The sequence below is a fragment of the Sceloporus occidentalis genome, unplaced genomic scaffold (assembly GCF_023333645.1).
Source record: "Sceloporus occidentalis isolate IW3139 unplaced genomic scaffold, rSceOcc1.0.p SCAF_6, whole genome shotgun sequence".
Taxonomy (NCBI): Eukaryota; Metazoa; Chordata; class Lepidosauria; order Squamata; family Phrynosomatidae; genus Sceloporus; species Sceloporus occidentalis.
In genome coordinates, this window is record NW_028316986.1 from 112,460,574 (window position 1) to 112,485,948 (window position 25,375).

The 25,375-nt window shown below is 46.1% G+C and overlaps 1 protein-coding gene across 1 annotated transcript; it reads right to left on the minus strand.

Moving 5' to 3' along the window:
- Positions 1-2,140: 2,140 nt before the first annotated feature.
- On the minus strand, positions 2,141-24,900 carry LOC149311274 (POU domain, class 3, transcription factor 2-like). The gene is made up of 2 exons (XM_089528529.1): positions 23,396-24,900; positions 2,141-3,211 (listed from the first exon to the last, which is right to left on the minus strand). The coding sequence occupies exons 1-2, from the start codon at positions 24,797-24,799 to the stop codon at positions 3,137-3,139; spliced, it is 1,479 nt and encodes a 492-aa protein (XP_089384655.1). The 5' UTR covers positions 24,800-24,900; the 3' UTR covers positions 2,141-3,136.
- Positions 24,901-25,375: the final 475 nt, after the last annotated feature.

Genomic DNA, 25,375 nt, shown 5'->3' on the forward strand with positions numbered 1-25,375 from the left:
CGCGGGGGGCGCGAAATGTTTTCTTCTTCCTAGAGGGGGCATGACAGAAAATAATTGAGAAGCCCTGCTTCAGGGGTAGAGAAGGAACAAATAAAAGCGAGTTGCAACTTGGGATCAACTACCTGGAAGAACCCTACCCCCCCCCCCCCCAAATCTTCTCCAGTTGTTAAGACTGTGATCAGAGAGGATTTCTCCATTGTGGCACCCAGTCTGTGGAACACTCCCATAGAGATGCTACCATCTCTTTGGTGCAGATGGGCAAAGCAATCCTATGGGGATGCAAGAAGGGGCTAACAGCAGTAAAGCCCTACTGGGCTCATGCTGGCCAAAAGTGGGAGCATAAGAGCAGGGAGTTGGAAGGAAAGAAATATACCACATCCATTGCTCACATATTTTGCTTCTCTTATCAGCAACGTCAGGAATACCCCTGAAATGTACCCCGATCCACCCTGAGTCATCTCTTCTTTCCCCGCAGATGAACAAAAGTTGAAATACAACACCAGGCTATAGGTTTTTTTTTTTTTTTTTTTTACATTTTCAAATATTTGGCATGTAAGCTAAGAGCTTTTTACTATATTTATTATTTTTTAATTGTGTTATCTTTATGGAGAGTACTACCCTGAGGTTATTTATACTGAGTGATGTCACAGGGAGTTGTTGTTGTTGTTATGTAGGTGTTTTAATTAGCATAATTAATTGTAGTTCTAGCATTTCACTTTCTAGTTGTAGGACTGTGAGATAAGATTTAAGCAGAATATTCATTATGTAACACCATTAGTGTGCATTGAACAGTACAGAATAAACCTAAACAAAAATAAAGCCTGCTGTCTATGAATTTTTTAATGGCCATAAATTATCATGACTCCAGAATTTGTGTTTAATGCAGAAATTGATATACCCTCCCTCCTTCCCTCCCTCTTTCTATGCATGGGCTCACTCACATATACATGTAAATGTGTATAATATGAAGTACACAACACTTGGCATTTAACTTTTTATTGATTTGCACACACAAGAAGAGCTCTCAGATCTCTCTCTCCAAAGAGCAAGTCCTCGATGGCAGACAGTAAGCACATGGGGGACTTGAGACAAGACTATTTCCACCTTCTAGGCAGCTCAGGTGAGAGAGGCCATAGTTGGCTGCAGTGGCTTGAAAAGCCACTTGAAATTGATCTTGAAAAGAAGCTGTTTGATGCTCCCTCTTTAGATAAGTATGCCTGGAAGTGACATAAAATGACCAAGAAATTAGTTATGATATTGCTTATTCAGGTGGCAGCCTCTTAAGTTGTAATGTGAGTGTAAGCAATAGTAGCACAATCCACAATTGCTAGAGACAATAGATAGAAGGGCAGCATTTAAGGAGGAACCTTCATCCCAGATTAAGGGACAATTTCTTCCACTGGTTGTCTTCTTGTTGCAACTACCTGGCTTGCAAGTTGTACCTCGCTACAGTAGGAGTAGAGAATATCTGGCCTTCCAGATGTTTTTAATTTCAGTTTGTAGAATCTAGACACTGGGGCCTACACTGAGCTGGCATGGCTAATAGTAAGGGAATGTGTAAGATGTTTTGGTGAGCTAAGTGTTTCTAACCTCTGTATCTTGTTTTCACTAGAATGTGTGGAAAGACCCAACTGTGTTGTGTAAAATAATTTTTCCAGCCAAACTAAAAGGAGGAAATGCTGTAGAACAGGTATGGGGAATGTGTAGCTCTCCAGTTGTTGTTAGACAACTCGAATCAGCCCTAGGCAGCATTCATTGCCAATGCTAAGAAAAGGCAAAAGCTGGAGTCCAACATCTGGCAAGCTGCACATTACCCACTCTTGCTATATAGTAAGAACAGAAATGTTTTACTTACCCACACTGAAGCTAATCATAACAAAAGCAACTCTTCCATGTAGCAGTATTTCATATTCATATATAACACGCCCTAACACTTCCACTAGTTTGATCACATGAATCAGCTCAACTCTGTGTAATGTCATTGTGCCACCTGTTTCCTTGAAGAAAAAGCACTTGGAAAAACGTCATTAGGTTGAATCCTGGTTCTATATAGTTGGCTTCAGAATATTTCTTTCACATGTGTAAGGTAGAACCTTAGTGTGTATTAAAATAAGTGAACCAAAAGGTAAGGTGACACTTTTTTATTGGACAATTTCTGAAGTTCAAAAGAGGGTCCCATTTTTTTTAAAAAAAATTCTCCACCTGTTTTTGTCATTATACATTTCACATTTTCTGGTACCTCCTGCAGGAGAAACGATATAGTCTGGAACCCTTACACTGCTTAATCCAGATCAGTTTCAGAGCACACCATACATTTCTACGGAAATTTATTCCCTAAGGAGTTGCCATTTTAGACCACATTTCTAGTGAATGTCTACTGACATTGCTTAAAAATAAGCTCACACAGGTTCATGATGGCAAAGGAGTACTTGCCTCTTGTCACAGCAATGAGGCAATAAATGATAATGTGTACATAAAAGCTTTGAGATATCTCTGTGGCCATAGGAAACACTTCAAGAATGAAATGGACTACAACCTCTGGAGCAATTACTCTGGAATGGCTCCACATAGTTCAATGGGACTTTTGGGGCAGGGGGAACGTTTTCAGGATGAAAGTAATTTTTTTAGTTTTCTGGGTGCCACCAAATTGTTCAAGGAAATGTATTTGAATGTAATATATTTAATTGTTTAGATATGTGCTGGTAGACAATTCTTTTCCTCTGTGAAAACTTTTCTGTGAGTGTTAGTTTTGCACATTTAACAGCTTAATTGTTCTGAGTTGTGATGCAAAATTCTCATCCAAGACCTTTAGAAAAGGAAGAAATGATGGCAATCCTGTTAATGTGTAGCATTTCCCCTGTTGTGTCTCAAAACGGGAATAATTCACTCCATGGAGAAAACTGTACACCACCACTACCAGCAATAACAACAATGAAAGAGAGAGATAAAAAACATTATGTGGTGAGCAAAGAAATCACATAATCCAGAGCCACCCCAGAGATAATAATTAATAATAATATGAGAAGCTAAAGCCCATTAGGGCTAGTTGAATAGATAGGGAGCATGTGGAATTTAGATGCCTTGTGAAGGGAAGGCCGCGTTCTTCTATCCGACTATCAAGCAAGTTGTTCCGTAATTAAAGGCAGCTTTGAAGCAACGTTGTCAGGGGGTGGTTTGAAGGGAGGGGAAGAGCATCTCCCCAGTCTTGTTCCTGTAATAAGAAGGAAGAAACACATGCTGCCTCTGAACCTTCATATGCTGCCAAAGGATTTCCAACAAAGAGCACATTTGTGAGAGAACTGGGGTTCTTTTTTTTTTTTTAAGTGTTCCCCAACACGAGAAAGACAGACAGACGCACCGGCTGGCTAGGTATGCAATCATCAAACCACTTACACCAAAGTAGGTCCCCAAAGTCAGCCTATTTCTAGAACAAATGGAACGTGAGCCACTGTAATTAAGTGTATGTTTTGCTATGTATTTATGCTTCTGTGTCTACGTATAACTGGGTATTTGTGCGTGTTGAGAGAGAGAGAAAGATCTTTTAATGGTGTGTGAGCATACTAATGCATAATAATAACATAATACTGCTTATGTATAAACTGCTCAAAGCACTTTACATTAATTATGTTGTGTAAGCCAAGGGCAGCATGGCAATTTATTAATTAATACAAATTAATAAAATGATTTACTTCCATGATCCTCACAACAATTTTCACTTTTCTAATCAGTATTTCTGACAGCAAGCTAAAGCTGAGACAGAATGGTTTGCTTGAGTCAACTCTGCAAGTTTTAGTCAAACTATGGCTTGAACAGAAGACTTCCTCATTCACAGTTTATGGTCCTATCCATGATGTTACATCAGGTAGGTAAATGATATATACAGGTAACATCCAGTGACTGCATGATGCACATGTTTTGGGGTTATTTGAAACTATCCAGAAGAACTGGCTAAAGTCAGAGAAGTGCTGCTTCTCTTTAGACCCTATCTAGCCTATGTGTAAGTATGTGGCTGTCTCAGAGGGTGCATTATTTTTAAGGATGCCTCCAGCCATAAGCATATTGTGTACTGTAGGCAAAATGAACTAGGGACCAAACATGTTGCTGCCCAAATTTATTGCTCCCAGTGATAGCAGATATTTTAAGGATGATTTGTTGCAACAAGGAGGACCAAATATTAATTTAAAAAAAACAGTTTCCTCAATCATGTATTTCCACGTGTGATTAAAGATATGGAGTATGTGTAAAGAAAACTACATCATGGCTGAATAAAAAGTCAAAATGTCCGAGAACATTCCTGATTATCTAATGTCACTATTCTAAATGGAGCCTTCTGCATCCAAAGTATCTCCTGCCTGCAAGTTCTGAATCTGAATTTATCTGAATATAGAAACAATCATCCACCCACCCTGTAGACTTTACTCTTAACTTATTTCTACACACAGAGGAGCAAAGAGGTCAGCATCTGTGTTGTGTGCCAAAAGAAAACAGGAAAAGAATGGATTGATTGTTTTGTTTGATGTTTGTTTTTTTAAAAATAATTTTAAAACAATTTTTAAAAAATTCCTTCAAATGCAAAGATTTGTGCATCCCTTTTGCTGGAAGGATCTGAGGAATCTTGGTCTATTTGAACTGCACTGAAATTTGCAAAAAGTATAACAGATTTGACAAATGTTAGAATTAGATCCTTCCCCACAAACAAAAAAAAGCAGAAGCAGAGGAAAACTTGCATGGTCCCAGGAAGGTGAAAAGCAGTTTTACCTTACCCTAGAAATGCTGGCAAAGTTTTGTTGTTCTCTAAACATCGATAATAGCATCAGAATGCAACTTATGAAAACTGTTCATATACATCATCCACTGATCATATAATGCACTAACCTGCTGAAAACAACAACTGTTTGTATACTATCTTAACTTGCCTAAAGCATAAAATTAGTTATCCCCATATACTAAATGACCATCGATCCATGCTCTGTTTAAGTTGTATTCACTAGGAAGTCAGTGTAAGTTATTAATGGATGAGTGTCTGGCAGGACTGTTTTTGGAAGCTGTAAAAGGAGTGAAACAGGTACTGTAGGCATTCCCATGTTTTGGGAATTGGATTAGTTATTTCAGCACTTCAGATTGTGCTGCTTTGTCCCTAGGCCATTATTTTGTGGTTAAATATCTAGGCAGGACAAGCAATGGGGATTTGGACAAGAATACCAGAAGGTGTGCGTAGGCTGGCAAGAAAGAGAAGGACATGCGGAAGCTGGCTATCACTCCAGTTCATGCATTTTGCATTAGGGACACTGTGATGTGGAGTGATCTGCCATCAATGCTGCTCCTAGCCCCTGCCAGCATGAGGACAGTGAATTCACCTGCCTGTTCTGCAGAGATCCATGCAGAACATGTCTTCTCTACAGAGCAACTTCTGCCACTCCTGGTTTCTAAAGTCATGGCAAGTTCCTGGATAAGGGTTCAGAATAATCTTGCATCTATCTTCACCTTCACCTCCCTTTTGTCCCCATCTGCTATGCGAGAGATTTATACAAGTTGTTTTGTGGTTTTGAAAATTTGTATGTCTTTCTGATATTTGTGAGGGAAAGCCCTATGCAAGCCCTTCTGTTACCTGTATCTGCTGTCCAGGTTCCTCATTAGGTTGTGAGTATGGCTCTCACTACCAAACAGTTATAGATAGGTGCTCGCTTCTAGCAAATCTACTCTCAGCTTCACACATAGCATCCTGAGTACACTGAAGTATAAAAAGGTGAGCCAAAAACAAATTTAGAAAAATATTTAAAAATAAACAAACTACAAACTCTTCATCTGGGCCTGGCTTCCATGTGCTAAATTGTGCAAACCTCATAACAATCACATATATCAAGCTTCCACATGCTGAAATGACACTAAACATTTTATGATCAAGCTGGGACAAAATTATCAGCCATAGCTTCCTAAAATATGTGAGATCATCCTAAATCAGGACAAAGAAATCGGATTTCAGTTTCTTATACTCCACTTGTAAGGGGTGTGGGTAGCTGTGTTACTTCGTTGCAGCAAAACCAACAGAATAATAGCTGACATTAGTTTCAGATGGCATCAACTTTCATAGACTCCTTCATCAGATGCAACTGGCACATCCTATGAAGTATACTGGATCTCAAGAAAGCATACATCAAATAAATGTGTTTGCTTCAAGGTGCTACAAGGTCCTTTGCTGCTTATATTTCATTATGTAATATATGGAATGGTCCTACAAAATTATAAATATTACCCCCTCCCACCCCCCAAAAAAAGATTCTTCATCCACATTTTGCTAGGTTGTCTCTTGTCTACCATGACATATACATAATCAAAGAGAGGACAGTTTTGCTCAGCCATCCTACAAATGTTTACTGTGCTGTGGGGCTCATGCCATCAGATTTCTACCTTAAGATTGTTAGGGAAAAGTGGTTGTTTGCTATTCCATGCAAAAATAAATCCCTGCCTTTGGAGGCTTAATTTGTGCCAGAACTTGGATTAATTTCTTACTAAATAAAGTGTCCCAGAATAGGGACAGAGATGTGTTCTGAATAGGACTGAAATAACTGCAGGATTTTCCAATACAACAATTCCACAAAATACACTATTAGCAAATGAATTAATTCCCATAACATGTCAGCGAGGGCCACCAGCTGTAATAGCTTTCAAAGGTATTTGGCATTTGTGAAAGATGAAGCTACAAACACCTTTTTAGCCATTCCTGTTCAGAGGCACCATACCTCTAAGGATCTCTTGCAACATTTAATGGGATGGTGTTAGATAGTGCTCCAGTCCAGTCTTTAATATGGCCTTCTACTGTTAGGTGGAAACTCAGTGTACTCAGGATTGGGCAAACGTTACATCTGGATAGACTTAAACCTCAACAGTTTCCAGACTTCCACCTTTCCTATAAACAAAAAAGCAAATAAATATGTAAACAAATAAAAATTTAAATAACAGCTAAGCAATGCCGACCAAGGGAGACAAGGCTTTGCACATTTTCCATGAGAAAACTATACCGCCTAGATTATAATGCGACAAAAAGACACTCAAACAACAAGGGTCTTGAGTCACCACATACTTCCTCAATCCATCTCCCTCCAGATTGGTGAGCTACAATTTCCCTCACTCCATCCAGCATGCCTAATGTGAAGGCAGTTGTAGTCCAACATCTATGGGAGGATACTGGGTTGGGAAAGCTGCGCTGCAAGAACACTAGACCCTCTTATTTAGAAACACATCGATAGTATATTAACATATCCTTCATATCAAAGAAATTCAGAAGAAATCCATTTTAAAGAATATACATTCTAGCCAATGCGTTATCTAAATTACAGTATAAAACAAGGCAAAAACACCCCCCTCCAGAAAAGATAAGGACTGCCCTGCAATTCCCCTTTGGCATTTGGAATCTGCACTGCTTTATTAGTCTCTTCTTTGGCCTTGCTGGCTATATATCAGAAGAACTCAAGGGACTGAACCCCTGTCCCCCTCGCCCTTTGGGGCAAGCAATGTGAACACCATGGGGGTTTTCCTCCCTCTCTTTCCCCTTTTTCATTCTTTTAAGAACCCTGACCTCTCCCACCCTGCTTTAGAGATCTGTGAAGAAAAGGAAGAAATAGATGCACGAGGAGGGAAAAGGGTCAGAGAGCCAGCCTGACATATTGTGATTGGGATGTCGAACTATAACTCTGGAGACCAGGTTTCCAGACCCAGCTCGGCCAGGGACACCCACCTGGGGCAAGTCACACTCTCTCAGCCTCAGAGGCAAACAACGGCAAACCACCTCTGAACAAATCTTGCAAGAAAAGCCCAGGATCAGTGGGGGAAACGACTTGAAAGTCTACAACAACATCAAGAGAAGGGGATTACCAAGCCCACAAACACACACACAAACACACACAGAGAGATCCAGTTGCCTTCTCTTTTTAACCCTTTGACCACCAGACCCTGACCCGCTTCTCTTTTACGCAAAGGGGCCTTTCCTCTAAGCAGCCACTCTCGTTGCCAAACCCGACATTAGAGGTCAGAGACGCCTGGGTTTCTTTTTCCTTCCTTCCTTCCTTCCTTCCTTCCTTCCTTCCTTCCCTCCCCCCCCCCCCCCGCCAAAGGCTGTGGCTCTTCTCTCTGAAAGCCACTGTCTGTCTGCGGCCGCTGCGAGGCGCCCAGGCTCTACTCTGGCTTTAGAGAAGAAGGCAAGGGCTCCCGAACAGATGCTGCTGCCCTGGGAAGAGCTGGGAGGAGGGAAGGATGGAGGGAAGGAGGGCCAGGGAAGCCAGGCTTTCTTCTCTAATACACTCGCTGGGGAGACTTGTTACCAAACAGACTCATGACGGGAGGGAGGAGGGCGGCTCTTGCACAATGAGCTCTCGAGGGGGGGGTCAATCCGGGGGACACACACACAGAGAGAAAGACAGAGAGAGAGGCTCTGGAGGGCACTGGGCTCTCTCTGCCTGCTTCCCTTGCCAGCCTCTCCTCTCCTCTCCTACTCAGGGATGGGGGACCAGATGCCCTCAGAACCGCAAAGCAGGACCAGGCACTCAAGACGGGACCAAATCAAAGCTCCAGAACCCTCCCAGAAATAGAAAGGCATGCTTCTTTAGCCCTGTTCATATTAATAGAGGGCATTTTGGAACCCCCTCCTGGACCGAAGAAGCTGGGAATGGAGGTCGGGTCCTAGAAAAGGAAGATCATAGAATCATAGAATAGTAGAGTTGGAAGAAACCACAAGTGCCATCCAGTCCAACCCCATTCTGCCATGCAGGAACTCTGGTCACCCTGTCCTAAGCGCAAGGGAGGACAAGGCCCCACCAATGCCCTGCTCCTGCTGCCTGCCTGGTCGCCTCTGGCTTGGAAGGCTAGCCAAGTCGGGCTAGCAAGGATGGGGAGCTCTCAAAGCCCCCAGGTTCCCTTCCCAGGACCCAGACACTCCACACCAACCACCACTCCTCCCTCTCCCTCTCCCTCGATTTCTCCCACCACCACATCTTTGGGCTTGGGCCAAGGTGACCAGATGTCCCAATGACCGCAAAGTAGGACAAGGCACCGCCAAATGGAGGGCGTGCAAGGAAAAGGAGGGACATGGCCAAAGAAAATCTCAAAACACTCCAAATCCATGCTTCTTAGTCATGCCCCAGATAGAGATCCTTTTGGAATTCCTCCTGGAGAGAAGGTTGAAACGGAGGAAGTGTCCTGGAAAAGGAGGACGTATGGTCCCCTCCCGCACTTGGCCTGGGGTGCCTTCTGCTGGGAGGCATCTCTCCTTTCCCCTCCCCTCCCACCCGGGCTGCCTTTTCTTCCCTGGAGGCCCAGAGGCTGCTTCCAGAAAGCTCCCTCCTCCTCCTCCTCCTCCTCCTCCTCCTCCTCTGTTCTCTCTTCCTTTGTGAATCCGGTGGGATAAATGAGAAAAGAGAGAGGGGAGGAGAAGGAGGGGGGAGATGGGAGCTTGTGGCTTGTCAAACGTGTTGGATCCAAGATCTGCAGAGAATACATCCAAGGAGCAGGCCTAAACCAGGCCTGGGCGAGGCTTCCCAGCTCCCCTCGCCGCCTCCTCTGTGGCCAAAACCACAAAAGCATATATAAAAAAAGAGAGAGAATATTTAAAAGCATTTAAGAGAGAGAATATGAAACTGGGGTGGGAATTTCTCCTTTAAAATATAACACCGCATGGCCCTTTCTCTCTCACCTTTGGGCACAAGCAGATGAAAGGATCAGGGTTTTTGTTGTTGTTGCTGTTGTTGTTGAAAGGTTTCTCAGTTAAATTGGGGATTAGGGGAATGGGGCTGCTTGGGCCTGTCTCAGCAACTCGGGGATCTTCCATAAAATAAAATGAGATGAAATGAGAAACTCTCAGCCCCGCTGTAGAGAGGAGACGTTTGAAAGGCGCCAAAGGTTAGGCAAGAGATGAACTCACAAAAAATCCCACCAAATCCTGGCTTGAGAAAGGAACTCAGAAGCAGCATAGCGCGAATCGTCTGATTATGACTAGTTTTGTAACACAAAAGCATACACACACACACACACACACACACACACTCAAAAGCAACGAGGGTTGGGGATGGTCCTAAGAATCACCGGGATTTATTTTAATTAAAAAATTATTTAAAGTGAAAGCACAAGCAGGAAATCTCCCAACCGCTGAATGGATGAATGGATGGATAGATGGGTTTTTAAATGGCATATTTTGCTCTACTCTCTTTTAAAGAGAATGTCAGATACATAACAGATCCATCTCTCTCCCGTTAAGACATCTGAAGCGCTATCTGTTGTTTTTCTTTTCCTTGTAAGAGGCAGGAGGAAATAAAAGCAAAGTTTCTCAGGTTATTATCATCATTATTATTATTTTCCGTGGGGGGGGGGGGTTGTCTCAAACAGGATTAAGGAGATCATTATAGCTCCCTATCGAAGCCACCCGAGAGAGGAACCGATGGCATCAGGACATGATCAGCTTCATTTCAGTTTTAAGGAAAGACATTTCCAGAAAATAGATTCAGCGCACTTTCCTAGGAGTTAAACCCTTTTGAATCCGATGGGGATTACAGGACTTTCAAATAAACACAACGAAGTATTTGTGCGGTTTAGGTGTGCAAAACATATTAGGAAAGAAAACAAATTATTGTTCTGAATATTTCAGATTTTTCTAAAAATTAAAAACTCTGCGAATTAGTTGAGATATCTGCAAACGCAGACACCTCAAACACACACTTTTTTTCTTCCCTCCCGGGATAATACACTTGTCAATGTTTCAGTTTTAATAGGCAGATCTTTGAAAAGAGGGGGGGGGGGGGTATTAGTGTCTATTTTGGAAGTGGGGTGGTTAAATTGGGAGACCCTGCCCAGAGGAAAGGACGGTGCCTCCTTGCCACTGCCTCCCCCAAAAGGACACCAGCCCTAGATCTTTCCTGTGCGCGACTCAAATCCAAACCCTTGCAAATGCCCTAATTAGAGTAATTAGAATAATAAGGCTGCCTATATGGGGTAAGACAATGTGTACCAACAACTTTATTTAATGCATACTGCTAATCAGTGGTGCGTGCCTCCTTGAATGCTTTGGTGCAATAAAACTCACCCCTCGGTCCGCCCAAACAATCAAATACAAATTAGTTTAATGATTGTGCCTGCCTTGAATGTCTTGGAAAAATCCACAGGCGGAGGGAAAACAAATAGCACCATCCTTGTTTGTCTGGGTCTCCCCTCCTGGCCAAGGAAAGGGGGCCGCCTTGGACTTGGCAGGGATTGGCAAGGACTGGAGAAAGAGGGGGGGGGGGACTCTGAAGGAACCAACAACTAAAAGGACACATACACACACGCAAAACTTTCCGATGGGCAGGGAAGTCCCTCAGACTTTGGGGAAAGAGCCGGCTCCAGGGTGCTTTCTGTGGGGCAGGGGCTGAAAAATGCACGAACACACGCTTCTGCAAAAGCTGGGATCCTAGGCACATTTCTGGGGGAAGTTAAGTTCCACTGAAGATGAATACTTGGGAGTAAACATGCAGGGGGAGTTGTGTTGGCCATTTAACAAATGTTTGCACTTGGGAGTAAATGCATCTTAAATGCATCTGAGGAAGTAGACTTAAGCTTAAGAAAGCTCCTGCCAACTTCTTTCTTTCAGTTAAGTCTCAAAGGTGCTACCTACTGACTGTACAGACTAACACGGCTATATCTTTGAATTCTACCACTTGGGAAGAAAGTTGCACAAACCAGGACCCCAGGAGCGGAAACAGCTGGCCTTGAAACTGCAAGGCCAGTTTAGCCAGCAAATAAGAAGCAAGCAAGCAAAAAGAGCCACCAACAAAAAGAAAAGTCGGGCCAAGAAGCATACTGGGTTCTCCTTCTTTCCATCACAGAGTCTTTAAACGCTTCAAGCCGGTAGGGGAACACCTGGGTCCCCCTCCTCCGTCGGGTTCAACTGTATTTTAGTTGTATGCATACACACATACACTCACCGACATGTATTTCTCTAAGCCAGCGGCGCGATCAGGCCCGCTTCAGGAGTCCTAAACAGGGAGGGTTGTGGCTAAGGTCCAATGGCGAGCAGCCTACCCAGGGTGGCCAGGTGTGTCCTCATAACCACAAAGGAGGACAAGGCACCGCAAAATGGAGGGCCTTCGGGGGGGGGGGGGAAACAATTGAGGCCATTCACCCCCCCCTTTTTTTTTTTTAAAAAAAGCTCAAAACATTCCTAGATATGTAAACCCATACGTCTTGCTCAAAATGAAAGACATTTTAGAATGCCTCCTGGACTGAAGGCTGAAAGGTAGGACAGGTCTTGGGAAAGGAGGTCCAAGTCTGGTCACCCTGGGTCCACAAGATGGTGACAAGATGTCCTATTTTGCCCTCCCGACTTTCCCCAGGAAAAAGGCGATGCCTTTTTTCCTCCCCTCCTTCCTTCCCATCTTCCCAGCCAAACCACTAAATCCGGGGATACAGTTTTCCCAGTCCCCAGTCAAATGCTGTTTGCACCCCCTTGAGACCAACACTCCCTGCTTGCCTCTCCTGTTGGTGCCCGACTCACTTTCTGCATTGCCGCCTCCCTTCCATACTGCAACCCACGGATGCTTGGATGGTTGAGCAATTTCCCAAAAGGCTGGATTTAGAGGACTGGAGTGTCCCTCCCAAAAAAACAAAAGTATTGATGGGAAAGATGCCTTTCTGGGGATCCATCGGTGAATGGGGGGTCTCACTTTCTAGGAAGGTTTGCAGAAGGCACCCGTTGCTTGAGACCAACCGCAGTGTTATGTCTGGGCTTGAAGTTTCCCAACTTCGCAAGATCGGTTGATAGAGGAGTTTGATGGGACCCCGATTCCCTGGGGGCCCTGGACCCCCCAGCTGAGTCTCCTCTTTAGGGAAGGAAGGGGCTCACCAGATCAGATCCCACACATCAAGCCACTGAAAGTAGTGAGAAACAAGGAACCTCTTCACCCTTTGCTGGCTGCCACACTCCCTGGCACCCCCAGGAGCCCCCACAGGTTCTCCCCCCCCCCTTCCCAGCCTCAGTCTGGCAGCCTCTCCAACTTTCCGCTTTGACAAATAATAATAATAATAATAATAATAATAATAATAATAAGATGCTGCTGCTGCTGATGATACCAGATCTTTGGACACACACGTTGTTTTAGGTGGAAGAAATTCCCTCCGCAAATCAGAGGGGGCTTCCTAAAATGTCAGACCCGAGGTGTCAAAAGCACAATAAAACCCCTTCCGAAAGAAAGCCCTTCACTCCTGATGGCTGAGCGAACGGTTCATAGAATCATAGAATAATAGAGTTATTATTCAGTCCAACCCCATTCTGCCATGCAGGAACTCCCAATCAAAGCATCCCCGACAGATGGCCATCCAGCCTTTGCTTAAAGACTCGCAAAGTTCTATGCCTTCAAGTCGTTTCCGACTTGTGGCGACCCTATCACGGGGTTTCCTTGGCAAGATTTGTCCACAGGGAGATTGCTTGTCCCTCCCTTTGAAGCTGAGAGAGTGTGACTTGCCCAAGACCCCTCAGTGGGTTGAGGGGAGATTCCAACCCTGCTCTCCAGGGTCCTGACTCAAACCACCACGCTGGTTCTCGAGTGAGTAAATGTATAACACAAGGCCATAAACAGAAGGCAAAGAAGGCGAGGCGAACTGCTCGAGGGATCTGAGAGTCATCCAAGGTTTGCTGATCTGAGCCTGGATGCTCCAAGTCAAAGGGTCAGCAGACCTGAATGCTCCTCACCCTGATCGCCCTCTTCTAAACGAGACGCCAATCCCCATCCTTTTCAGTGCCAAATGTGGTTCAAGTCAAGGGGCCAGGATGAATCTTTCCTTTCCAACTGTGGCTGCAGTCCAAACCCTTGTTTGCTTGACAATAATGGGGCTGTTCCTGAAGAAAGGGATTTCAGTTTACATCGCCAAGTACTTTAGGTTTGTGTGTGTGTGTGTGTGTGTGGGGGGGGGGGTTCGTGCTATATGTGGCCATGTTCTAGAAGAGTTTATTCCTGACTTTCCCCCAGCATTTGTGGCCGATTTCATCCTCTGAAGATGCCAGCCACAGATGCTGGGGAAACGTCAGGAATAAACTCTTCGAGAACATGGCCACATAAAGCCCGAAAAACCCACAAAAACTATGGATGCCGGCCTTGAAAGCCTTCGACCTCACATACTTTAACTTACTTGATTGAGTTCGTGAGTGCCAACCTGTGTCTTCTCTCTCTCTCTCTCTCTCCCTCCAGTATATATAAAATGTTCAACTATTCACCACTGTTTCCATCCTCTTACAATACGAAAAGGGGATGTGACTGTGGGCAGCCTTCAAAGAGGAGTGCTATCCAGCTGGGGTTTGAGGCATTATAGTATATATTTCCAGCTGCAGAAGAAGTAACAACTCACAACTTCTTAATGGTTTAATACAAGTTTAGGATGGGAAGTGCTCTCGCCAGCCCTTTCCAGAAGGACCGGTCTTAAAAGGTGCGTTGGAGGCAAAGTGCCTTTAAGGCTTAAAACTTATGGGCGTTTGGATATGCCTTCAAGTCCCGGGTCGACTTATGAATGTTCATAGTTTTCTTAGTCAAGGAATACTCAAAGGTTTTTCCCTCCTAGTTCCTTCCTCTGAAATGTAGCCCTACAGCCCCTGGTATTCGTGGGCGGTCTCCCATCCAAAAACTAACCTAGGCTGCTGTTAAGATCAGAGATGATCCGGTGCCTTTGGGCTATTTAGGCACCTTTATGTTATAGTTTTGGTTTTGGGTTTTTGCTTTTTTAAAATATGTCATTCAAAACACGCTTTGCTGAATCAAACCTTTGATTTTTAGGGAACTGAACATCTAAATAAATGTGCTTTTGCGGCAGGAGCTCATGTTCACTTTTAAATCAGTCCTGCTCAGATTTAGAGTTATGCTCGCGGTCTGGGCCATAAACTCGATTTTAATGCGATTTTAGTAGAATTGGAGCCGTTCAACCTGATCTTATACCGTTTCCCTAAAAGTCCTAGTCTTTTTGAGCTTAAACCTAAGTAAGTAATCGTAGGTCATAGAAAACTACATAACAATTTAAGAGGTTCAGCTGTTCGCATTGGGCACAAACTAAAAGATTGGGAACAAATCGAAAGGTTTTGTTTCTAATTTACCTAGAAATGAAAAAGCGATTTCTTTTGTAATTTAAACATACACCTCAAATCCAGAAATCCCATGGCATTCTCTTTTCCTGAAGAGCTTTGGACTTTTGATGCAAAACAACCCCTCTTTAACAAAATTGTTCTCATAAATAAATAATCCGTTTGTAAATAACAACCTGATATTGTTGTTTCTCCAGATAGATAGATAGATAGATATCGTCAGTGTGCTATATTCATCTTAATGCTCCCAATAACCATCTTTCTTGACTTAGACTCTTGCCTAAAAATCATTTTTCCATCCTCAAATTCTCTCTCTCGGCTTCCTCCAGCCTTTTCACTCAGGTTGTTGTTGGTGTTTTTAAATGGCTAGGCGAGCATATGGGGGTGTTAAGGGAACGTTTTTTACTATTTGTTTTGGTTTTGTATTTGCATTTCATTCTGCTGTTACCCGCCTCGGTCCTCAAAAGGGAGAGGCGGGATACAAATAAATATATTATTATTATTATTATTATTATTATTATTATTATTATTATTATTATTAATTTCAAAATGGGACAGAGCCTGGATCCACACAAGGTGGGTCTTACCTCCAAGTAAAACCCTTTAAGACCCGACATCCCTGTCAGCTCCAGAAGGAAATCCCTCTGAGCTGGGTGAAGGTTCCTCGCAGCTAAATCAGGAGGAAGGCTTTACTAAATAAAACCCTGGCCCTGAAAGATGAGGAGCAGAATCTCCCTCTTTCTTTCTTTTCCTTTTTCCTTTCCCCTTTTTGTTTTTGTCTCTAGGGAAAAAAAGGCCTTTGTTTTCTGCTTGCCTCTAGAGACTATCCGTTGGGGTTTAGATGCAAAACGGCAGCCTGGGTGCGAAGGTTAGACTCTGGGAGGCCTTCTTTGTTCCAGAAGGGTTTTCTAGCTCTGCCTCCAAAGGGATCGCAGAGCACTAAGAGCAAGGAAACTGGGCAGCCTTAGCTTGCACCCGCACTGCAGAAATAACCCGCTTTAACTGCTATGGCTCAATGCTCTGGAATTCTGGGAATTGTAGTTGGTTCCAGAATTCCAGAGCATTGAGCCATAGCAGTTAAAGGGGTGTCAAACCGGATTATTTCTGCAAACCAAACCTTCTTGTCTCCCGGCCCGGATCGCACGACACCAATTCAGCGGGAATGGTTTGGACTGAAAAGGAGCGGCAGGCAGCCTTCAGAGAATGACAAGCAAACAAATCGGCCTAATTGGCTTCGGGATCGAGACAGTTGCTGCTAGTCGGGACTCGGCGCAATTTGGCGCTCCACGAAACCCTTGTGGAAGGAAGGCGGCTGTCTTTTCCTCCCCGGCTCTTAAACCTTAAAAAAAGGCGTCCTTTGACATACGCATTTATCACATGGGCCAGAACATGTCAACATCAAGCCGAAAGGATCAGGAGAAAGAAAACAACAACAACAACACAGACAGACACACACAAAGACCAAACAGCCGAGGAAAGAGAAGAGGAAGGGAAGAGGGAAGAGGGAGAAACCTTCAAGGAAGGGGTTCCCCGGCTAAACCCGAAAAATGCTCTCCGAAAAAGAAAACTGGAATCATCCCTCTTTCTCTCTCATGTCATCTAAGCCTTGCTTTAGTTTCTGTCCTGTGCCTTCAAGTCGGTTCCGATTTATGGCGACCCTAAAGCGGCCCTATCATAGGGATTTCTTGGCAAGCTTGGTTCAGAGGGGATTTTGCCATTGCCTTCCCCTGAGGAGGCTGAGAGAGTGTGACTTCTTGCCCAAGGTCACCCAGTGGGTTTCCATGGCCGAAGCTGGGAATCAAGCCCTGGTCTCCAGAGTCGCAGTCCAACTCTCAGATCACTACACTAAACAAACTCCTGGGGTCTAATCCTAGCCCCTGTATCAGGCGTTGGGGTTGGTTTTATTTTGTTTTACCAACAGTGATGATGTCTGCAACTTTTCCAAGGCTTCCTCCCTTCCCTTTTTGCCCCAAGTCACCTCTCAGACTTACTGGGAATTTCTCCTCCACATTTCCCTTTCTAGATCTACCTTTAGCTCTCTTCAGGAAGAGGAGAAAGGAAAGGTGCTTCCAACCCTTCAGAAAGTCCCCCATCTGCTGGGTTTTTCTTTCTTTTCTTTTCTAGATTCTTAACCCTGGATCTGGAAGTTCAAATTCCACCCATTTTGAGAGAGATGCAAGAGCACAATTGCACCAAAAGGCAGAACTCTCTACCTTGACTCATTCTGTCTGTCTGTCTTTGGGGTAAAGATTTCCAAAGAAAACATCGCTTCTTCTCGAAGGGGGACTTGTAGGGGTCTATATATAGGACTATAATCCTTTCTACCAGCGCGGATGGGAGATGCAGCTCCTCTAGAGAGATAAAGGGGCCGGGAAGCTGGTTTTAAACCACGTTTCAGAGAAGGAAGCCAGCCCCCCCCCCCCCAAATATACATCACACCCGACCCACCAAGTAGCATGCATGTGATCTCCGCCCCCCAAACCACACAGAGAAAGGGGAAAAGAGGGGTGGAAAGCAAAATACTCCCTCCCAGGCCACTGAAACGTCCTGCAGAGGGCAGATGCTGCCCAGTTTTCAACTCTCCAATCCCCCTTTCTCATTCTCTCTCTCTCTCTCTCTCTTCTCTCTGTCCTGTTATTTTTATTTATATATACACAGTGTGTTTTTTTTTTTTTTGGGGGGGGAGTACAAACAATTCAGCAAACTATTGACCAAAGGGGATGTTCAATTTCTAGCCAGCTTAAACGTTTTACTCGTGCGATCGGAGAACACTCCTTCTGTCTGTCCCTTGGCTTCCCGACTATTGATAAGATCATTTCGCGGCATCCTTTCGGGAGGGACGCGTGTTAATATTGACCAGGCATTAGAAAAGATGATTCAATCTAAAGAAGGCTGCAAAGAGGGCTGGGGATGAGAGGGGGATGTGGATGGGATGGGGAAGATACTACACAACCCACAAGCCTTGCAAACACCCATTCCCACAAGGATGAAACCACTGTAGGAAACCTGGTGCGGATTTCCCCTCTTTAACAATATAGCCTGGCCAAGTTCAGTAGGACCCGAACTCAAGTTTGGTGAGGATTTAAATACGACTTCCCTTCCCCTCCTCCTTCATTGCCACAGACGCAGTTTAATACAAATCCGAGCCACTGAATGCAATCGGGCTGAATGCTGACTTGATGCGGATCCCGATTCTGTGCATTGCTTACCAGAGAAGGGTTCCCAGGAATAGCCCGCTTAACCAGGTTTTAAACTACCACGGATTTAGAAGGAACTTCAGAAAAGTGGCCTTAACACCGCAATCCTGTTCTGTCCAATGGTTTTTGTCTCAGCTACTTGTCAGTTGCAGATTAGACTAAATACTAATTTGAAAAGGAAAGGAAAGGAAAGAGATGGGGGGACTGAGTGATATTAGGGGGAAATTATTGGTTGCAAGAAAGAAAGATAGAAAGGAAAAGGGGTAGGAGAATATTTCAAAATTATACAGGGGGAAAAAACACCTAGCATGCAGTCTACCTGGCAAAACTTTGCTACAAAAACCCACTTGGCTAACTCCCTCTGAGTCAGGCAAAACACCTGCATTTGTATAGCGTCAATCGAATAGTTTAATTATAAATACCGTCTATATATTCGGGGGAGGGAAAAAGATCGAGAGTCTGTCCTCACAGAGCAGAGACATGGCCCACCACGTTGTTTCCTTCACAGAAGAAGCAACAACAACAACAACCACAACAACACACCAGTAGTGGAACTACAGTTTCTCCATGCACCGGTGCAGTTTGGAATGAGACTGGAGTTAAAGTCCACTACAGAAAGCGTCTTGGATATTATTATTATTATTATTATTATTATTATTATTATTATTCTGCCAAAGAAGTGGGAGAGCCTCGGATCAGAGAGCCTCGGTCTCCCTCCACTTCCCACCAGAGTCCCTTCTAGGGAAATATTGCTCAGAAAGCTGAGTAAGCTTTCCAGATTCAAGACATCCTCCACACATTCAAAAAAGAGAGTTCCCCACTTTGCTTTCACACATGAGAGGCCAGTTCCCAGAGAGGCTTAAGAGACATCTGGTGCTATCTGAGACCAGATAAAGGCCTGTCCCTTACTATTGGTCCATGGTACCTGCTACCCCAGCCAAACCTGTCAAAAGATCTCTCATATATTCCTAAACATCATATATATATATAATTCCTAAACGTCAGAGAAGTCCATCCAATAGCAAGACTAGAGTCAGTCCCTTCCACAAAAGTGTGTGTATCTCTATCTAGGTTTGGATAGACAGCTATAGAGATATTTTCTTCGAAGAAACTATGCCAACCACTCAACACTGGCATTTTTTTGTTTTTGTTTTTCTCTTTCTCTCTCTCAAAAGCAAAATGAAAGATATGCCAATAAGTCGAACAAACTATCAAAGTTTTTGTGTATTTCTGTTTTATGTAGATAATAAAATATTACTTTAACATAAATATATAAGGATCTCTGCGCTTTTATTATTATTATTTTTCCCCACAAGCACATCCAAAATGTACCAAAAAACAAAGAGTGTCTTTAAAGAGACTGAACCAAAATTTTGTTTACATCCCATATAGATTTGTTTTCTTTGTTCACCTATTCATTTTAAAGCTACAGGAAGAAACAAAACAAAACAAAAAACCAGTTTCCAGAACCTGTTTGCTTTAAGAGAAATAAATATACATTGAGGCAGGCCACTTAAAAAAATGATATGAAAATATTTCCCTGGGTAGCATTTTTAAAAAATAAAAAAGGAAAAGGAAAAAAGAAAAGGGGGGGGGGGGAGAATAGACAAAGAAAACATTAAAACTATTTCTGCATTTCAAAGGACAAATATTAAACATATATACAGAGCGGTAAGGTTTGCTTGGTAAGGTATTTATATATAAAAAAATTATTCTAAAGTAAATCTATCCAAGGGTTTATTTAGAAGAGGATCTGCCTCCACCAAACTTCCTCTTCGGACCTTACTCAGTTAATATTAATAAGCCTCACTGTTTCCCTCCTCCCTTTGCCACGTTCTCTAATCCCAAGACCTGAATGGCTATAAGGGGAGTTTGTCCCCAGACCTTAATCAAAAGCAGCTATGATACCCTTAAAAAGAAGCCAGTGTCCATATCATTTTGGAGGAGAAATAAAACCACAACCTTGGAAGGGGAGGGAAGGGGAGAGGTTTAGAATAAAGGCCAATGAAGTAGCTTCCCAGAAATCTGCGTTTGTCTTATGGAAGGGGAAGGGAGGGGAACGAGGGAAATCTGATGCTTAGAAGAAGAACCGAAGACCATATTATTCAGTCCCACCTACCACCTTCCTTTGTAGGTTTCTCTGAGAGAACATTCATTCCTCCAGGAAAAAACTTTGTAAAGATTATTCTTTAAAAAGTTATGCAGAGACATCCCACCCACCCGCTTTTAATTTATGTTTTTTGTGCTGAGTACATGTTGCAAAATGTAAATCTGTCCCTATCAAGGTTGCAAGGGTTGCCCCATCATCATCATCCCATTGTGGAATATCATATACAAGTTTCAGCTTCCTCCTCCTCCCCCTCCTCCCTTCTTTCCTCTCTAGAGCATTTCTCTTTCCATTTTGGGGGAATGTGGGGCTTGTGGAGTTAAACTGCTTTCGCCCCAGACATCTATCAAAATAACTTAACAAAGGACAGGCTGGGGGAGAAACAGCATTTCGGTTGCCTTGTTTTCATTTCGTTTAGTTCAGTTCTGAAGAAGCAGAAAAGGATGGTGAAGTTAAAACGGGTCTTTCTTTCTTTCTTTTTCCCTTTTCAGGCCACACACATTATGCTGAAATCTAAATAAAGGATGCCAGCTGCATTTAACATCTGAGAGTGTATCTTGCACAGAAGCATCCCCTGGTAGTTGGGCCACCTATATAGCAGGTCCTTAAATTTTAAAGGAAGCCCCAGAGACCCATTTACTTAGACTGAATCCCATTTATTTCAATGGGGAGGGTTTTTTTAAAACCTGGCTACCTTCTCTGCTCCAGCCCCACTGATGTAAACAGAAGTAATGGTAACTGATCATTCTGCTCTCTGAATGGGGGTGCATTGGGTCCAGTCCACCTCCACTGAAGCCAACAGGAAACTTCCCATTGAAGTGAATGGCTCCAGGCTTCGAAGGCAAGGGCTACAGTTCCTAAACCACTTACATCATAGGTGTGCAAATAAGTGCCACCTAAAGCGAGTGTGTCACTAGAAAGTCTAATCAGTTTTTTTTTTGTTTTTGTTTTTACAAAAGAGAAACGGACTATCCCAAATCCCAGTGGGAGGCTGCTCTCTGAACTGGAGAGAAACTTGAGAAACTGGAGCGTGTCCAAAGGAGGGCCACCAAAATGGTGGAGGGTCTGGAAACCTTGCCCTATGAGGAACGCCTTAGGGAACTGGGGACGTTTAGCCTGGAGAAGAGAAAGTTAAAGAGGTGATATCATAGCCCTGTTTAAATTTTTGAAGGGATGTCATAGTGAGGAGGGAACAAGCTTGTTTTCTGCTGCTCCAAAGAATAGGACACGAAGCAATGGATGCAAGCTATAAAAAAAGAGATTCCACCTCAACATTAGGAGGAACTGCCTGACAGTAAGGGCTGTTCGACAGTGGGACACACTCCCTCAGAGTGTAGTGGAGTCTCCTTCTTTAGAGGTCTTTAAACAGAGGCTGGATGGCCATCTGTTGAGGATGCTTTGATTGAGAGTTCTTGCATGGCAGAATGGGGTTGGACTGGATGGCCCTTGTGGTCTCTTCCAACTCTACGATTCTATGACTCTATGCTATGATTCTAACCCTCCTGTTTAGAGAGAGGTGAAACTCACTTCCAAGCGGCTCTTTCCCTAATAACCAGAATGGAGAATCCGAATCACAGCTATAAGTGTCCTAAGGCAGGGTGCTATTGGATGCCCCAGAAGCACAGAAAACTTTCTGAACAGGACCTGTGAAGCAAAGGATTATGCATCTCTTCTCTATCTCCCATCTGAAACCCCTCACGCCTCCTTTAGGTTCATTCAAAATGCCGCTTTCTACTGGAAAGCCCCGTCTAGGTTTATCTCCGGCTCTCACCCCTCTCATTCATCCCTTTCTGCTCTCACCTAAGCTATGAAAAGTGGATGAATCAGTTTAAAAGTTAACATGTCCCTCTCTGTGCCTATCCAGAACTAGATCCTCCCCCCTTTTCTCTCTCATCCACACATTTCCCCCTACATTTTAGTAATCCCAGAGTTTTTGGAAAGTGGAAGTGGCTTTCCTTCCACTCCTTGTCCTCTAACACCTTCCTCGCACTTCCTTCAAGATCTGCTTAAGCCTAAAGAGCCCGGCTTCCCGACTCTGGAGGTTGTTGATGGTGGCGGAAAGAGCGAATTTAAAAGTAACCTCCATTGAAAAGGCGGCCCGACACTTCACAGCCCCACAGACAAAGAGGAAAGCAAGGGCTACTACTCCGCACACATGGCTGGGGACACTGCCCCACCTCTGCCAGCCCTCAGGGCGGGAAAGGCAAGCCCCTTCCTTCCCCAGCGAGGCAGGAGGGGAAGGAAAAGGAAAGGAAAAGGAGAGGGAATCTGTAAACTTTTCTTATTATGTTTTCCCTTTTCTTTACAGTGCAAAATCACGGAGCCTTCTTTTGTGACAAGAGCGGCAGGACTCTCACACTCGCCTATGATTTCTTGTTTGTCCCCATAGAACAAAAGTAAAGACAACAAAACAAAACCATGGAACGAAACAAAAACAAAAACACTAAACAAAGCCCTCCCGAAGCGTGTCCCAGCACAACCCAAGCTTCCCTCCTGCAAAAGCCTTTGGCTAGATCCCCCCAAAAGCCCTCCATTCAGGGCAACCAAGACCCTGCCACCATCACAGGCCAACTTTTTTTGGGGGGGTGGAGGGAAAGGAGAGGAGAGGAGGATCTTTAAGCCTTGAAGGAAGAGAAGAGGTGGGCCAGATGCGTGTGTGTGTGGGTCTGCATGTGTGTCTGGGGCAAACCCGCTCTGGCCTCTGACACACTCCTTGCCCTTCCTTCCTCGCCTGAAGGGGTCCCAAAGCACCCCACCCCTGACCCACTTGGATAGTTCAGTGTGCAGCAAGCCTGGCCTTTCCTTCTGGTTTTGTTTGTTCTGTTGAGTTTAAAGGAAGGAAGTGGAAGGGGTGGGGGGTAGGGGGGAGACAATCCAAAGGGTGGGGGTTTCGGAAGGAGCAGAGGAGGGCAGGACGGGCGATCCCCCTTCCTCCCCCTCCCTCCCCTTTCCTCTCCCCCCCCCCGCTCCTCCTGGTGGGCTTCACTGCCCCGGAGTAGTCTGTACCCCGTGGTGAGGAGGAGGCGGCGGCGGCGTGTCCCTGCTGGGCCCATACACGTCCTCGGCTCCCGGCAGAGTCCCTCCCGGGGGCGTCATGCGTTTCTCTTTCTGCCTCCTGTTACAAAACCACACGCGGACCACCTCCTTCTCCAGCTGGAGGCTGTCCGCCAGCGAGGTGATCTCCTGGGCCGAGGGCTTGGGGCACTTGAGGAAATGGCTCTCCAGGGCGCCCTTGACGCTCACCTCGATGGAGGTGCGCTTCTTGCGCTTGCGGCCCTGGGCGGCGATCTTGTCGATGCTGGTGGGGCTCCCGGACGAGGAGTCCGCCTCCTCCAGCCACTTGTTCAGCAGGGGCTTCAGCTTGCACATGTTCTTGAAGCTCAGCTGCAGGGCCTCGAAGCGGCAGATGGTGGTCTGCGAGAAGACGTTGCCGTACAAGGTGCCCAGGGCCAGGCCCACGTCCGCCTGCGTAAATCCCAGTTTGATCCGCCGCTGCTTGAACTGCTTGGCGAACTGCTCCAGGTCGTCGGAGGTCGGCGTGTCCTCGTCCGAGTGCGGGGCGGAGGCGAGGGGGGCTTCGTGGGGGTGGTGGGGGGGAGGGTGGTGGGGGTGGTGGGGGTGGGGGTGCTGGGGGTGCTGGGGGTGCGGGTGGTGGTGGTGGTGGGCAGGGGCCGGAGGGGGGTGCTGCTGCTGCTGCTGCTGCTGCTGGGAGAGGTGCTCGGCGTGGTGGGGCGGAGGGGGCTCCTCGTGGGCCTCCCTTAAGCCGTGGTGGTGCATCCCGCCGGCGCCCAGCATCCCGTTGACGGTGAACCCCGGCGGCGGCGGCTGGGAGTAGAGCAGCCCTCCTTGTCCGCCTCCGTTGGCCGCCGCCATCCCCGGGGGAAGGTGAGCCGAGCCCCCCGCCGTCCTCCAAGCCACGGCGGCGGCCACAGCGGCGTGGTGGCTCCCGGCGTGGTGCACCAAGTGCGGAGGCCTGCTGGGCTGCTGCTGCTGCTGCTGCTGCTGCAAGTCCTCCCCGCGGGCCCCGGCCTGCCCCACCGAGGGCTTGATGTCCTGCTGGCCCAAGGGGCTGCTGGACCACGGAGAGTCGCCGCCGCTCCCGCCGCTGCTCCCGCCTCCGCTGCTCCCGGCGCCTCCGCCGCTTCCAGCGCTGCCTCCTCCTCCTCCTCCTCCGCTTCCGCCGCCGCCTCCTCCGCCGTGGGAGAGCGCGGTGATCCACTGGTGAGCGTGGCTGAGCGGGTGGCCGTTGCTCTGGAGCGCCGCGGCGTAGTCCGCCTGCACCAGCGCCTGGGCATCGCGGTAGGCGGCGGCGGCGGCGCCCGGCTGCATGCTCCCCGGCGGAGGCTCTCCGTGGACCATGGGCGACCCGGCGGAGAGGAGGCTGTAGTGGTTAGAAGCTGTGGTCGCCATGGCTCCCCGAGCCGGACTGAGGGCTCCGCTGCCAGGCGCCGCGCATTTGACAGCTGACTTTCCCGCCTCGGGGCTCCTCCGCTGGCTCGCCTCTCGCTCGCTTCCCCCGCCACTGCCGCCGCCGCCGCCGCCGCCAAGTCCTCCCGGCCGAGGCCCACGGAGCCCAGGCAGGCACGCGCCCCGGCTCTCCCCTCCCCCCGGCCCCCATTGGCTCCCGCCGCTTTGAGCTACGTGGAGACCTCTAGCAACCGGCGCAGGGGGAGCCTCCCATTGGCCCCGGCCCTGGCCAGCCAGACACGCCCCCCGCCCCCTCCCCTCCCTCCCTCCCTCCCTCTCTCTGTCTCTTTGTAATCAAACTCTGAGGAGGAGAAGGGAGGGAGGGAGGGAGAGGAAGGAGGGGGGACGGGGAAAGAGTGGGAGGAGGAGGAAGAAGAAGAGGAATAGGAAGGAAAAGAAGAAGGAAAAGAGGAAGAGGAAGAAGAAGAGGAGGAGGAAGACGAACAGAAGGAGAAGGAAGACGAGGAAGAAGAGGAGGAGGAGGAGGAAGAAGAAGAGGAGGAAGTAGAAGAGGAAGAG